The following is a 15,000-nucleotide window of genomic DNA, read 5'->3' as shown; positions in this document are numbered from 1 at the left end:
CTTTATACATGAGATGCTCAAGGGCACGTCAACCCTAACCCTCTTCATAGACTCTGTTTGCAAGTTAAAAGGAGAAAAGTCTATTAAATGATCAGTCGTTACATTAATCACATACTGGACGAGTGTAAACTAGATCCAAGAGACCTTTGTTTTACATTGTGGAGCCGCACTCAGTTTCTGGACCTCCATAGGACCTTGTTTATTTTCTACATGTCTTTTTTGCACATCTTTGCAGTCAGCTCACTGATTCTGCGATTGTCAAGAAGAGGACAGAAATGGTGAGAATGCAGAAGATGACAGGAAAATCCAGGAGTCTGGTGCATGTGCCACGGTTGATGAGCAAATGCAACTTGGTCAGAATCTCCCCCGATATCCACCTGAGAAGCAGGTGTTCTCTTTGCATCTCTCTGGCTCTGGGTTGAGATTTCTCCTTCAAACGCATTTGAAATATCCAACTTTTCATCCCTGACACGTTATCACTGTCCCTGAACTATAAATACAGAACCGCCACTTCACACTGAAGTATTAAATCGGCCTCAGAGACGTGACTCGGCGGCTGGGAAGCTAAAGCTCTGCAAAGAAACGTAGAGGGTTTGACTCCCACATCACACACGATCGGCCGAGGATGGATACAGAGGTCACACGTTTGCAAAGTTAAGAACATTAACGAAGATGATTAGATGTGGTAATGGCTTCATGAGTTATCGCTTCTTCTAGCCCTGGATGGGGAAGGGCCTGCGCTGAGGGGGGGGGGGGGGGGTGGGCTTGGCGTGAGAATAAAGGAGCGTAGGGGGGGGGAAAGCATCTGGGCTCAGCTAGACACTGGCGGGCGGTGGAGGTGAGAATTAGCTTCAAAGTGTTGGGAGGGGGCGGGGGGGGTCAGAGGAGCGCTGACTTCAGAACGGGGACACGGGTGGAGAGGGGGGGGGGGGGGGGGTACTTACGGACTGGCTCCGTCTTGAAGGTCTTGGCCTCGCTGCTCTCGCCTTCGCCCTTTCCGTTGATGGCCGACATCTTGACCTCGTAGGTGGTCTCTGGTTTCAGGCCAACGATGGTGATCCTGCTCGTGTCTGTCGTGGGGGGGGGGGGGGGGGGGGGGGGGGGAGAGGACGGTGTTAGTCCATGCAGGTGAACCAGGGAAAAAACGTCAGTGTCACCACGTACACACTAAACTTCGTTAACCCCCCAAGAAACAGAAATACAGATTAAAAATAAGAATCTAAAGTTACGTTTTTCAACCAGTTCCACAAAAACAGAGTCAGAATTCGATTTCCGATCCTACACGTTTGTTTTTTGGTTTGTTTTTCACCTTCTTTACTCGTGTGTGATACAAAATCTTTATTTTTATAATTCCGTCAGGTGAAATCCAGGAGGACTTGCAGCCTGTGGAAGTTAACGAGGATGCAACAACAGGATAACCCTCAGAAACCCACAGAATTCACTGGGCTCATTCAGTATTGATGATAAGATGCTGGCAGGTTGCAGAGATGGAGTTTAGATGAAAATGTGCAACTTACACACTGAAACTAATTCACCGCAAACAAGTGCATGAGCTTTGAGGTGTGAAAACTTATTTTGGTTAATGAAATATATGTTATTGTATTAATCACCGTCATTTGCACTGATATCTATGAACCATGAAACCTGGTGCAGCTTGATTGGCACTCAGCCACTGAACGTCATGTTCCTGTAGGTTTCTCTACTTCCAGCTCTGACAGAAACATCCGCCTGAGACATTTCTTTATTCATCCTGTACATGCGGCAGGCGGCAGGTCACCGCAGGTAAACTGCAATATTCTCCTGATGGGATTATTCCCGGGGACTCGGTGACAAACGGGAGCAAAGCTGCACATAAACATCCCAGGATATTACAGATGGAGAGGGAAGTTTAATGACAGCCGGGGAGCCCTGAGGCAGAGCAGAGCAACACGGTGAAATATCAAACCCCAATAAAAAGGGAAAAAAGCTCTAATTACAGTGGAACTCTGTGGTTTCATCGTTACTGGTTTTTACTGTAGGACAATAACATTAAAGATCAATTATAACACAAAGGGCGTGAGGGGCATTAGACACCAGCAGCCGGCTCCCTTCAAATGTAATTTCAAGGGTCGAATCAATTTACATAGTAACAAGTAGGAATGATGACAACTTTAAGTATAAAACATATAATCTAAATAATTTCCTTAATGTCTGAATTTAGGGGGAAAAATAATAAAATGTCCTGATTAAAATGTACTCGGTTACATTTCATTACACAGACGGAGTAATTTGCATATTAGTCGACGCCACTGAGATTTCAATTAGGATACAAACACACATATTATACATAAATGTGCTTCCTGACTTCTGTGCAGGGGGGGGGGGGGGGGGAGGAACCACTCAGCTGATATCACACTGTGCGATACACAGAATGGTAATTTCATGGATGAAAATAAAATTCAGACCCAAAGGAGCTGAGGAGCGTTTCCCTGATTATTGTGACACACGGAGAGAACATTTCTGAATATGTTTTTTTTAAAGTTAATGTCTCAATGAGAAGGACGTCGGGGATATGAACCGTGCATGAGCGACTGCTCCGAGGGAAGCTGGGTGCAGATGTGTTCACACCTGGCTGAAACCAGTCGGAGTAATTCACCAGTGAAGAACACAGCCTGGTTTCCCTCTCAGTTTCTCTGAAAGGTGATCTGCACTGGACCGACTGAATCGGACTGATTTGTAACACATGTTAATCAATGTATCTCTGCAGCACATGAAGTACACACTCCACAACCTGGAGTGTGTACTTCACAAATGAATGGAGGTAAAATTGGGTTTGTGTTGCTCACGTCATCGAAGAAGTAACCAACCGTCGAGCTTGTGTGGATTCCGATCAATTAACAATCGAAGGAGCAGACTGGAGTACTGGGAGTACTGGGCCTTGTTGGTTCTGATCTCGTTAAGCAGTTTGAGATAAGAACAGAGCGTGAGACCAGAGTCATTATTTAAGGTTTTACAAATCACAAATGACTTTGTTCAATCACCACTTCTGCTCTAGAATTAAAGGGACACTTGTCTATTAGTCTGATCTTTTTATTTTATTTTCTGTTTCTACTCTTTCTTTGTATAATTTCCAGCATAAGAAAGATATTTGACCTGAAGCTTCACGTATGAGCACAGAGAGGGTAACGCCAATGTTCAGGGGGTAGAGAGAGTCGTCCATGAACTAACGTGTCGCTGGTTCGATGCTCAAACCTCAAATCTGCCTTCTGAAGTAACGAGGGTGAATGAATGGTGTGTAATAGAAAGAAGCGCCTTCACAATGTCTGTGTTGTCGATAAGACTGGAAAGGTCCTGTGTAAATACAGTCAAATATACAGTGGAGCAGGTTATGGGCCCATAGGGACGACTGTGGTTTCACTGTCTGGCTGAACTATGTTTAAACATGTGATGGCAGCTGAACTAAACACTTTTCTATTTGAACATTTCAGTCGTTTAACTGGTTATTTATCACAACACGTTCTCCTGTTCATTCCTGCCACTGCATCCTAAATAATCTTCTTCTATAATCCAGATTTTCCAAATCAAAATCCCTATTTTAAATATCCTGGAGGACATGTATGCCCATTTTTTGGGGAAAAGGCTTTGCTTCATGTTAAAATGTTGTATTAGGTGATGCGGTCTGTATTTGTGGCACCATTCGCTTGTTGTTGTGTGGGTGCATGTGTTTTGTTTTCTCGTGACAGGCGGCTCTCTGGCCTCGAGCTGACAGAGCAGACTGTCACCGGCTGACGGACAGGTCCCGTGTGGCAGACGGGACGAGAACCATCCAGATCTGTGAGAGCCGCGGACCCTCGGCGGGGGGGCTGGATATCATCTGGGGCCTGTCAGTGTCTGAGCTGACTGTCATTCAGGCTGCACTGGGTTCCACCTCCCCTCTTGACATCAGCCCCTGTCATGTTGGGATTAACTCTTGTTTCTGGCACCAGTGTGTTTCTCTGCAGCTCTGGCTCATATTTGCTTCGTGTGGGAGGTGGAGTCCAAAGGAAACAGACAGAACAATGGAGGAGGGGGGGGCTGATGCTTGGGGGGGGCTGATGCTTGTGACCCTCTGTTGAGGGTCAGAAATCACCGACCCTCAACAGAGACGCTAACCACGTCCCTCGCTTCCACTTCACTTGATTAAAAGAACAATCTGTGACTTTTCGGGGGAAATCAAGGTGAGTGGTGACGAATTCAAAACTGAATCCTCACTCTGCATCACAGTGGGTGCTTCTGTTCTGCCTCTAATGACAAAGAAAGATACTAGATGGAGCTCGTTAAGACACTTTGTTATGTTCCGCTCATCGAGAGGACTCAATAGAGACGTTCTTCTTTCGTTCTTCTGGAGTTTGTTTTTATATCCAGTTTTTGTTTTTAACTTCTTTTACTTTGTCTCCCACCTTAAGAAAATGCCTGTGGCTTAATGTGACTACATGAAATGATCATTTTAGCATTTTAGCTCCGTATCAGAAGTAATTTTCACCACACGTCACATAACCACATGTAAACCTAACATGCACCTGCCTGTACAAAGAGGAACCACATTGTTGTTTTGCTGTTGGCTGCAGATAATCTTACAAACAAGGAAGAGCAACGAGTTCTTTGCTTAGACCTAAAATGAGGTGGAAACATTTTGGAAAGTGTTAATGATGCTTTTTTTTTTTACAGATCAGAACCAATCATGAAGTGAATGTGGGTGACTGAGTCATCATCTCTATTTCTGTCCTTTCAGACTAAAAGACAACCCCACGGTTTTCGAACTAAATCGGGGCATTTCCAATTTTCTCCATCTTAGGCCACTAAAGACTTCAACCTCTTATTGACTAGGCCCTAATTTACAGTCCCCGGGTTAATCAGTCGCTCTGCAGGGCGATATCCTGTTAATCCATTGGTCAGTTCGAATGATTAACCCTTCTAAAGACCTGATAGAACCAATAGAAGGCAGAGGTCCAACCTACAAATGCATGTAAGCAACACAATTCAGCAACAAAGAGGAAGCAAATGCAATAAGTGCAGAGACAGGCCGCACCACAGAGTAAATGTATTTCCAAGTACTACTACTCCCCTCTGGACATAAACAGTAGTTATTAAATATTCAAACTGCCTCTTTTTGCTTTGTCTGCGTTTCTTTTCCAGCTATAATTGTAAATCTCTGATCTACAGCTCAGGTTTCTTCACTTGCAGCGTCCGATATGACTCACCCTCGTCGGCTTCATACTCCCTGCCAGTCCAGTCCTGGCCGGGCAGACGCCATTCCACCTTGTACTTGATGATGGGAACTCCTCCAGTGGAGTCGGGCTCCTCGAACACGGCCACCGCTGTGCTGGAGAAAGGTTCCACGTACTGGATCTCTGGCGATGAAGGCACCTCTGCAACGGAGAAAGACAAAACGTACAATGTTATTTCTTTTCAAAAGCTGAAACTAGTACAAAAATATACAATAAGAGGCTTGAAATGTGACCGTGTAGGAACTACGTTTATCTCCTAGTGTAAAAAGGCAAATCTCCATTATTCTTTTTAATAAATGTAAGTTTTACAAAGGGCTCATAAACTCTTCACATTTTAAACAACCCAGTGTTTAACTTATATTTCCCTGTAATAACATCTCTACTGTTCCTGGCGTTAATCTCTGTATATCTTCTCTCTATTAAACTTTAAAAAAACGTATTATCATCACCGACATCTAGAGGCCGTCAGCATATCTGAGTTTTCATTTAAGAGCTGCAGATTCATCTAACGTGCTTTTATAAAAAGACTTCCTGAGTAAATACAACTTTAGTCAAAACCCCTTTTTCTTCTCATTCTTACTCATCTATTCTATCTGTGAAACACGATATGACTCTTCAGACACATATTGCATCATTCCAGAATGGAAAATGTGTGGTTATTGTGCTTGAGCCCTTGAAATGAAGCTTTAATCCATCATAAATAAAACAGAGATGTAGTTGCCAGTGTTTGTGCTGCAGTGTGCTGAAGGAGAAGTGCATTAAAAAGCATCGGGGGGGGGGGGGGCAGTCAATGCAACACCTCTTGCTCAGAATCAGCAGCTTTGAAGATGAGCTGAGCGAGACTGCAGTACCTCATTCACGCTACGGGGGGGGGGGGGCACCTGTTCAGCGCTTTAATTTGCAGAAAATCTGATAAACTGAATTTGTCGCAAGCACGATTCTTAACGAGTTAACAGAAAAATCCATCAGCTGCAGAGAGATAGAGTCACCGATCACGTTCCTGCTCTCCAGGGGATGAACCTCTTTGATTTCACTGACCTCCATTCCGACGCACGGCGATAGTGTGTCGTCTGTTCCATTGATCACGATGAGGCTGTTGGGTGTTAATGAACAGTGCGGCCCTCTGGGGCTTGAACACCGGAACCTCACCGCTCGTTCATTACCGAGCCACGCTGGATGTTTATCTCTTATGCTAAATGGCAACGGAATAAACTAATCACCAATCAATTTGTCTGCAAACTTCCTGGAGCCACAAACACAAACACAACAGATAACGATTCCTCCCACGCAATCAAAACTGGGTCGTGTACGATTATTATGTAACACAAAAGAGTTATTTTTCTAACCATACGCTTCATTGATGATTAAACGTGCAGAATAAACCTATAAAGGAGAGACCACTGTATTTAAAGGGTGTATTTTCCGGCTCTGGCAAACTGACGCAGCAAATGAGAAAGCCGAAAAAGAAAACACCTCAAAGGGCCGATGATGTTTGTGAGGTTGTGAGTCCAATTAATTTAACTGCACTGTATTTAGTGAAGGTCCTGAGTGACTTGCCTCCTCTAATGGGTCCAAAACAATTAGCATAGCAAATGAAGCTAACAAAAAAAACAATCTTTAGGACTTACAGGACAGTTCCACAGCTATTTGGATGTTTGCCTACACTTCCTAACTGGTCTGTGCTGGGGGAGCGCCTCCTGGTGGACGACAGGGTCAGTGTTTTCAAGTGAATGGAAAGGTGGTCCCATCATTTTCGACCCCCGCTGCATATAGCACATCACACATTGTCCCTTTTGACTGCCTGAAGAATTGACTCTAAAATTGTATCCATAACATCTAATGGGCCTTGATCCTGGTTTTACTGCCGAGCTCTAAACGTCCAGGGAATTAAACTTGACCTTGGAACGATCATTTAGTCGAGGGTGGTTGGATCAGGGGAGCGTGGAGGGAGGTTCGGATGTTATTCCTTCATCATATACTGATAATGTAACTGATCACAACTCAATATCTCAATTGTTTAGGGGTTGCAGAGTTATTGAGTTTAAATTTTAAGACGTCCAGTGCACAGGTTGGGGGTGAGTTGTTGCCCCAAGCAAAGGGGGGAGGCGTTGTTCCTGACCTCTCTCCTCATACTTACACTTATCTATGACCACAAGCTCTAAAGTCGTGACAAACAAAAGATTGAGATTGGGAATACAAGCGTCCAAAACTAGTGGACAGTGGAGGGGGTCGACCTAGAACTCCCTGGAGGGAGGGGCTACATATCCCAACAGGCCTGGTGGCGCCTTGGGATCCCAAAGAAGAGCTGGAGAGCCTGGTCGGCTACACCTCCGCAACCCGAGAACCGGATGAGCGCCTGGATGGATAAGAATGAGGTTTCACTTGACCAACCTGCTTGGATCAGAAGGAATTCCTTGTGCTCGGTGCCCATTGCATTTCCTGCCGTGCAGTTGTAGCTCCCGAAGTCACTGGAATCAGGAGTAATCTGAGGGGTGAGGGGGGAGGGGTCAAATCAAACAAGAAAATTATACTATTAGGAAAAGAGTGAAGGATGTAATTTATGAGCAGTTCAATCACGACTAATCACAAGTGAGTCATTCCAGAGAAGCAGAGAAATCAGTTGTAGGAACTGATCTTTATCCCCTGGGTCCGTTGACATCAAAGATCCATCACTCTGCACTTAAAGAGGCTGTTATAATCTGACTCGTTGGTTACTCCTGACATTCACTTCTTCTTGTTTATAGGTTTCATTCACGAGTAAGAAATAGAAGTTTCCTTTTAAACTGACAAATGTTCAAACCCAAAGTGAAAAGCCTTGTTGTTTTCTAAATGTAATTGCCTCTAAAGATTGGTTTTGTAAGTATAAAAATGGAACTACAGGCAAGAACTGTGATGTTGTCTAAAAGCTTGTGTGTTATTTTTTGCAAACAGCAGGAGGTGCCCACCTCCAGGCTGCTGCCGGTCGGCGTGTTGTAGATCTTGATGTTGGTGGCGTTGGCGCTGGGCAGCGGCAGGTCCTCTCTGAACCAGACGACCGAGGCTCCGGGGTGAGCCTCCACCCTCACAGCTGATGTTGGCTGCGTTCCCCTCCCACGTGTACGTCATCACCCCCCCCAGGATCTTTGGAGCATCTGCAGCAGCAAAGGAAACAGAGAGAGAAGATGGCCTGTGTTTAATCAACCCATGACACCAGATACAAAAATGTGTTATTTGAAGTGTTTTTAAAGGGGGTTCCCCTCTAATTTGGGTCCTGACTGTGGAAATACAAAAGTGATGGGATGTAACAAAGTGCATTTATTTGATTTATGTACTTAAGATCATTCATCATATATCTGTAATTCACTTAGTGGATTTATCGTCAGGTAATTTTCACTGTCATTGCATGAAATATATCAACAATTATCTATCAAACTACTTTATGTTTATAATACGTTGTTTTTGATATTTATAAAAGTCGTTAACGAGAGGGGAATTGGTCCAAGTATCACTTTTCTTCTTCAAGGGTTTGAGTTCTATTTACTAATGTAGAAAAGATTGTACTTCAGTAAAATGTCAGAGTACTTCCTCCATCTCTGGACTACTAGACAGTATATTTTTTTCCCACACTGTCATGGTGCTGACACTGTGTTGAATAAACTATAGTACAACTTGGATTTGGCTTCAATAAAAGCCGTCATCTTTGCAAACTGACTTTTTGAATAGAGAAGTCAAGAAGCGTCTTGGATGTGCATGAACTCGACGTCCCAATGTGACTGGCACCAGTTCACTTCTACCTTCAGGGTTTCTTTTGTTAGCGGATCTCCAGTAAAGGCTTCACTCGGCTTTAGTTTGAGACTGAATTATGTTCCTCAAAAGGAGTCAAATATTCACCAGTACAAAGCTGGTTTTATAATCTCACACCAACTCGGCTCTGTTAGTTCCAAACCCCTTTTAATACAATAATATAAAACTCATATCTTTTCTGCATGAGAAATCCCCAGAATGCAGCGAGGCCACACTGATTCCTTAATTACAGGAGAGAGGAACCTCCTCTTCTCAGCTTCTCCAGGATCTGCCAGTGGAAATCTCTCCTTTTGGAAATTTGCAGCTTGACAGAATATTATAATCCTATGGTTGTATTCATGTCACGTTTGTACTATTTTGGGGCTGAGGTATTTTATGGTACCAGTTAAGTTTTAAAGGCGATGCTGTTTTTTTTTATGGGATGTTAAATTGCTTCTTTCTTTCTTTTTTCTTTGTGCCTGTTTTACTTCTGATGAAAGGTAAATGTGATGTTTTACTGCGAAATGCTGCAGCAATTACAAAAACCTCAGTGTCTCACGGGGGCTGAGTGTCGTTATTACACACAGGCAGTCTAATCGACTCACAATCACAAGTGTGCCACATTAATAACAACACTGTAAACTGTCAGCGCCAATAGAAAATGCAACCGCTTCTGCCAAGGAGGTGATTTGTTCTCTGTCCGTTTGTTTGTCAGCAGGATTCCGCACAGAAATATACTAAATGGATTCTACATGAAAACTTGGTGGAAGGATGAGAGCGAGGGGGGGGGGGGGGGGGAGAGAGACAGATCCCATTACAGTTTGGAGAGCAGCCAGACAAACAGGGGGCGGATCAAGGTATTTATTTTCCACTTCCTTTGACATTTTCATCAATTTCCCAGGAAATAATTCACGGATCTTGATTAAAAATAAAAAAAACGTTGGACATGTTAACGTGACCGATGCGGCTTGACTGAAAATGTTATTTTTGGTATTTGATGAAAACACACGTCACTGCTCGTGTTCTATATTTGCGTTAGTTGTCGGCCTCGTCATTGAAAAGCACGAGAGGCTCAAACAGGAGGTGATTGTTTCCCCGTGTTGTTTCCCTTTCACCGAGCAGCTACTCACGGATGCAGTGAAGGAGGCTTTTGTTCCCGAGTGCTGGGAAACGCTGTGGCCTCTGATACTGTCGGGTTGTTGTTGTTGTTTTTTTTGCCGTGACCCTGGATCCTTGAAAGCTCTGCAGAGCACGGTTGCTATGGATTGATGATGAGGACGAGTCCAAAGAGGCTCCTTCACCTGGAGCCACTCGCTCACTCACTGCTTCCTATCAGTGCTGCTGTGGGGCCTCATTGACCTGCTTAAGTCCCTGTGACCTGGTTTATACCTGAAGGCTGAAGACTCAGTGTTTACCTGCACACTAACGTTCCAATGTCATTCTGGGACATCACAATATACCTACTTTTTTATGAATCATGTAAACAGCATATTGTTTTGGGTATTTTCCAAATTTAACCTTATTTTAAATTTTCCAATTGAGACACGTGAGAAAAATCTGGTTGAGCACAAACCAACTGAACAACAAGATTCAAATGGATCCATATCTTTTTTTTAATATTTGAAAACTTGGATATAATTCATCCATTAAGCGATAAAGTGGTGTAATGAAGGCTTTTTCCATTCATCAGATTGTGTATGGCTGTATTTAAATAGGAATATTAGTGGGATATCAAGTTTTATATTAGCCATGTAGGAATAACCAATTAAGGAATAAATCCCTGTACCCTGATTCTGCCTCCCCAGGGAGGAGATACTGATAAAATGATCATTCTAGTGGAATTTCTTTTGGATAAAAAAGCTCTGACTTTAACATATCCACTATTCACATCAATGGTTTTCTGCTATTTCTTAAAGTACGGGTATAATCAGAGCTAAACTGTTGCCCTCTGCAAATATAGAGAAAACCACATATAGAAATGCAAACTATAATGAGCGACTTGCTGTGATGCAGCGTGAGTTTGAAGGATGTAAGTGGGACGCCCTCAGGACGGAGGCGTCTCCCTGAATCGACCTGCCTGCTCCTCGCTCACACTTTTCAATCGACTGGCTCAAACAAAAAACCTGGACAGATCAGAGCCGGAGACATTAACACGTTCCTGTATCAGTCCTCCAGCAGCAGACCCAGGCGCTCTCAGCCCGGCTAATAGGATCACGCTGTGCAGCAGATAGGAAGCTCCACCCTCAGATAACGTCTTCCTCCTGCGAGTGGGCGAGCGGCGATAGAGGACAGAGAGCGAGAGCCCTGCTCAAGACAAAGCACCTCCTCTTATCGATAATTGCTTGGCAACGGCGAATCAGCTACCTGATTACTCGCTGATTACTCGAGCCCCTCAAACAACTCTATCACTGCTGCATTGTGATTCTATCTCTCAGCAAATTGCTGGCACATCGAGAGCACAGCATATTAATCCAATTAAGCATTTGTTGGGATTTATGTTTTAATTTTTTTTACCAATTTAACATCCGACAGATTTCAGAATGAGATCAAGTACGATTTGGCTTCACCTTCATGTTTATCTGCTCCGAAAAACACGAGTTGGTTTAGGTGATGAACTGGGAACATGGCACAGGGCTCATGTACTGGGCGTATTCCGATGGCACAGCCTTTTAGTATTGCCTCAGGACAGCTAATGGTAAAATATGCAATTCTCTTTCACATCTGAGTTGAAATAAAACTGTAACCATGAGGTTAAAGTGCTGTTTTCATCCACCACAAATGAACCATGGAGAGAATAAAGCTCTTCTGATACTCAGCTGTAAACTGTTTACCTAAGATGGATTTGAACGCCACCGAGCAATTTAACCTCGCCATCACCGTTACATTTGAAATTTTGGCAAAACAAAGAAAAACATGTTAACCTCCTAATCCTTGCAGACGGTTGTTACTTGGCAGCGAAGCGGAAAAAAATAATAATACAGCCGCTAAAAATTACCCTCGCCGCCCTCCTCGCAGTCAAGCAGATGTGGAAAGTATAATTTACACTTTATTACATTCCCGCCCTGCAACCTTCAGACAACATGACTGGCATCAGAGATGGTTCGGTCCTGTTGAGACATGAAATACCCTCTGATAACATCCAGCTGGGGTTTGATGCATGTTCTCTCTCGCCCCCCCCTCTCTCTCTCGCCCCCTCTCTCTCTCTCTCTTGGGTCTTTTTCCAACGTCATACCTGAGACGTCACGGCTCGGCTGGAGCTGACACTTTCGTCCCCATGGAAGCAAACTCCTCTCTCTCTCTCTCCTCTCTCTCTCTCTCTCTCTCTCTCTCTCTCTCTCTCTCTCTCTCTCTCTCTCTCTCTCTCTCTCTCACCTTTTATTAATCCCCAGGAAACGCAGGTGACTGCAGGTTTACAGTTTCCCTTCATATGGCTGCATATTGTTCATAAGAGGATTAAAGAGCATTTTGAATATGTTTGTTATCTCTAAATAACTGTGGGGCAGCAACTCACTGGTGTCTTTGTGTAAACTGGAGAAAGATAACATATGGGTTCATGTGAAAGCAGAAATATAATAACCTTGTTTAACTGTGTGAAGGAAAAACCCTGATTTTTAAGAATTACGCCCAAAATCTTTTAAAAGATAGAATATTTAGTTTCTCTTCTGTATGAACTTGAACCATTTCATGAGATGAGCTGTTTTGGTTTGTTTATGTGGCCTTGTTTGTTTGTTGTGTTTATGTAATGTTCATAATTTATGTAATGTGTATGACTGTGTGTGTGGTGGACGAAGGAAGAATAGAGCATGCTCATACTGGTGCTAATGGGGATCTCAGAGAGTAAGAAAGCCTTTCCTGTGACCATACTCATATTTAAGGACCTCTTTTATAATATGTTTTCAGTAATTGTCTTCAAATTAATTGTTGATTAACGAGCTGAAGCTGTTGCTTGATCACAAATGAACAAATTCTCATAATCCTGAATCAATACGTCTGTGACACTGTTGACACGCAGCCTGTTGCACCGGCTGTGAGGTTTTAAACAAAGCTTCCAGTCACAAGGAGTCATACACATAAATAACAGTAGCATTAAAAGTATTAAAGTATCAGTGCAAACTCTCTCCACCATCATATACTCATTTAAAAGTTTGAGTCTTCAACCAAACCTCTGAAACTATGAAGTTTTTGGCAGTGAGACAAGTGGCACGGGGCCTCATTAGGGGGGGCTTCTAATTCTAATCATCTGTTCTCGGGGGCCCCCCTTCATCTCGGGGGGCCCGAAGGCATTTGCTGTTGCCGAGCCCCTGCCAGCAGTTTAATGTGTTAATCTCCGCTATAACTTACTTAGAATTAGATCGCGCCGCATGAGCACTTTACAACAAAGAGTCGAGAGATAAAACTCAACATGTAGCCGATGAAAAGTCGTTTCCTGTTAAAGGTTACGACGGTGGAGCCGTGTGAGAAAAGGTTACGACGTCTTGTAGAGAAAAAAAAAAGGAACCAGAGGAACAAATAGTTTCAGTATTTACAGCTGGAGCACGTTTCCTGTGACAGACGACATCTCTTAACATTTATGATGACAGGGACACGCGTGGCTGCCTTTGTGCTGCACGGTTATTTGCCGCCGCTTCATTTCACACGAGATGAGAGATGTTCTCTCGATGATCAAACAACCGCGTTGGCCTATTCGTCTTTCTCTTCATTTTTTTTATCAGAAAATGCATTCGGTATATCAGTCCTCTGCAATGAGGTTTGATTCCAGTCGTCTCAGTTTTCTAGGCAAACTATTTCCAGATGCATTTATTTCTCATATATCTTGAAATCCTCTTCACGTCCCCGAGAAGAAAAAGCTCCCGCAACCACAAATGTGTCTTCTGTGGAGGTCACATGGCGTCATGTTAGTGTAACGATGGGTCACGTGCACAAAGAAGCACATTTAATGGGATATTTGAACAATCAAACTTTTGTTCAGCTGCTGCAAAAAAGGCTGCAGAACTCCGTCTGGAGGCTGAATGGTCCCAGTCTCTTTGTGAAAGCAGCAGAAAACCATCTTCTGTATCACACAATGTATTCACATTAGATATATACGCTGGGAGAGAGATAGCATCATGCATTGCAGGGGGACAGGACGGCTGTGGTTTAAATAAAGGGCCGTGAGGGTAAAGCTCTGTGTTATCACCTCTATTGATTCCTCTGTGCACCTTCCCACAGGTAGAGTCAACTGATAATGAACAAAAAGGTGATGCTAGGTGACGTCAAATGCTGTTTTTAAGGAAATAAAGCAGAAACAGGTGCATGGAGGAAATGTCTGGAGAACAATACACCATCAGCTCCAACTGCTGGAACTCAGAAACCATCAGAATCTGATCAGAGACAGTTCTCAACAGATCTCTGCTGCAAAGAAGAATCCCCTTTACTTTATCTCAACTTTAATTCTTTGTCTTCATTGAATCGTTAATCATTTCAGAACAAGCGTATTTGTTTTCTTTCTGAAATTGGGAGATAAATATAAAAAATTGTGTTGATGGCTGTGAAAAATAGAAAAAGTGCCGAGTCAGGCGACTTACAGCGAACTTCCAGGTGCATGTGCTGGTTGTCCTGCCCGATGGAGTTGCTGGCGGTGCACAGATACTGGCCGGCGTACGTGAACTGCACGTTCTTCAAGGTGAGAGAGGAGATCCGGGCGTGGGTGCGCACCACGATGTTCCTGTCGAGGCTCTGAGGAGAAGAGGGAAGAAGGAGAGAAGGGAAGTTATCCTCACTGTCACATTCTTGTAGATATAAATTGCAAAGTCCTGCTGCTTTCCCCTCGGCTCGTTCATGAGTTTTTGTTTTTATATTTGTTGGTTTTCCTGCAGGAGAACCAGGGGAAGTGATGGGATTAGGTTTACTGGTTTGGACAAACACACATGATGGGAAAGGAAGATGATGGAAAAAAAATAAAACACTTTTTTGATTGATGGGATGAAGTTACAATTTTCAATGAGCTGGTAAT

The 15,000-nt window shown here is 43.6% G+C and overlaps 1 protein-coding gene across 1 annotated transcript in view; it reads right to left on the bottom strand.

The window, feature by feature from the left end:
* Nucleotides 1–15,000, bottom strand: part of LOC128457347 (neural cell adhesion molecule 1) — a 47,814-nt gene that overhangs the window by 32,001 nt on the left and 813 nt on the right. Inside the window, exons 2-6 of the mRNA XM_053441997.1 lie at nt 14,573–14,723; nt 8,192–8,313; nt 7,638–7,731; nt 5,220–5,387; nt 945–1,070 (exon numbers count right to left, since the gene is read on the bottom strand). Of these exons, the coding sequence (XP_053297972.1) occupies nt 945–1,070; nt 5,220–5,387; nt 7,638–7,731; nt 8,192–8,313; nt 14,573–14,723 (661 nt within the window). The remainder of the gene's footprint in view (nt 1–944; nt 1,071–5,219; nt 5,388–7,637; nt 7,732–8,191; nt 8,314–14,572; nt 14,724–15,000) is intronic.

Source organism: Pleuronectes platessa, chromosome 15, assembly GCF_947347685.1.
Source record: "Pleuronectes platessa chromosome 15, fPlePla1.1, whole genome shotgun sequence".
NCBI lineage: Eukaryota > Metazoa > Chordata > Actinopteri > Pleuronectiformes > Pleuronectidae > Pleuronectes > Pleuronectes platessa.
The sequence above is the reverse complement of the archived record's forward strand: the minus strand, read 5'-3'. Positions and strand labels throughout refer to the sequence as shown.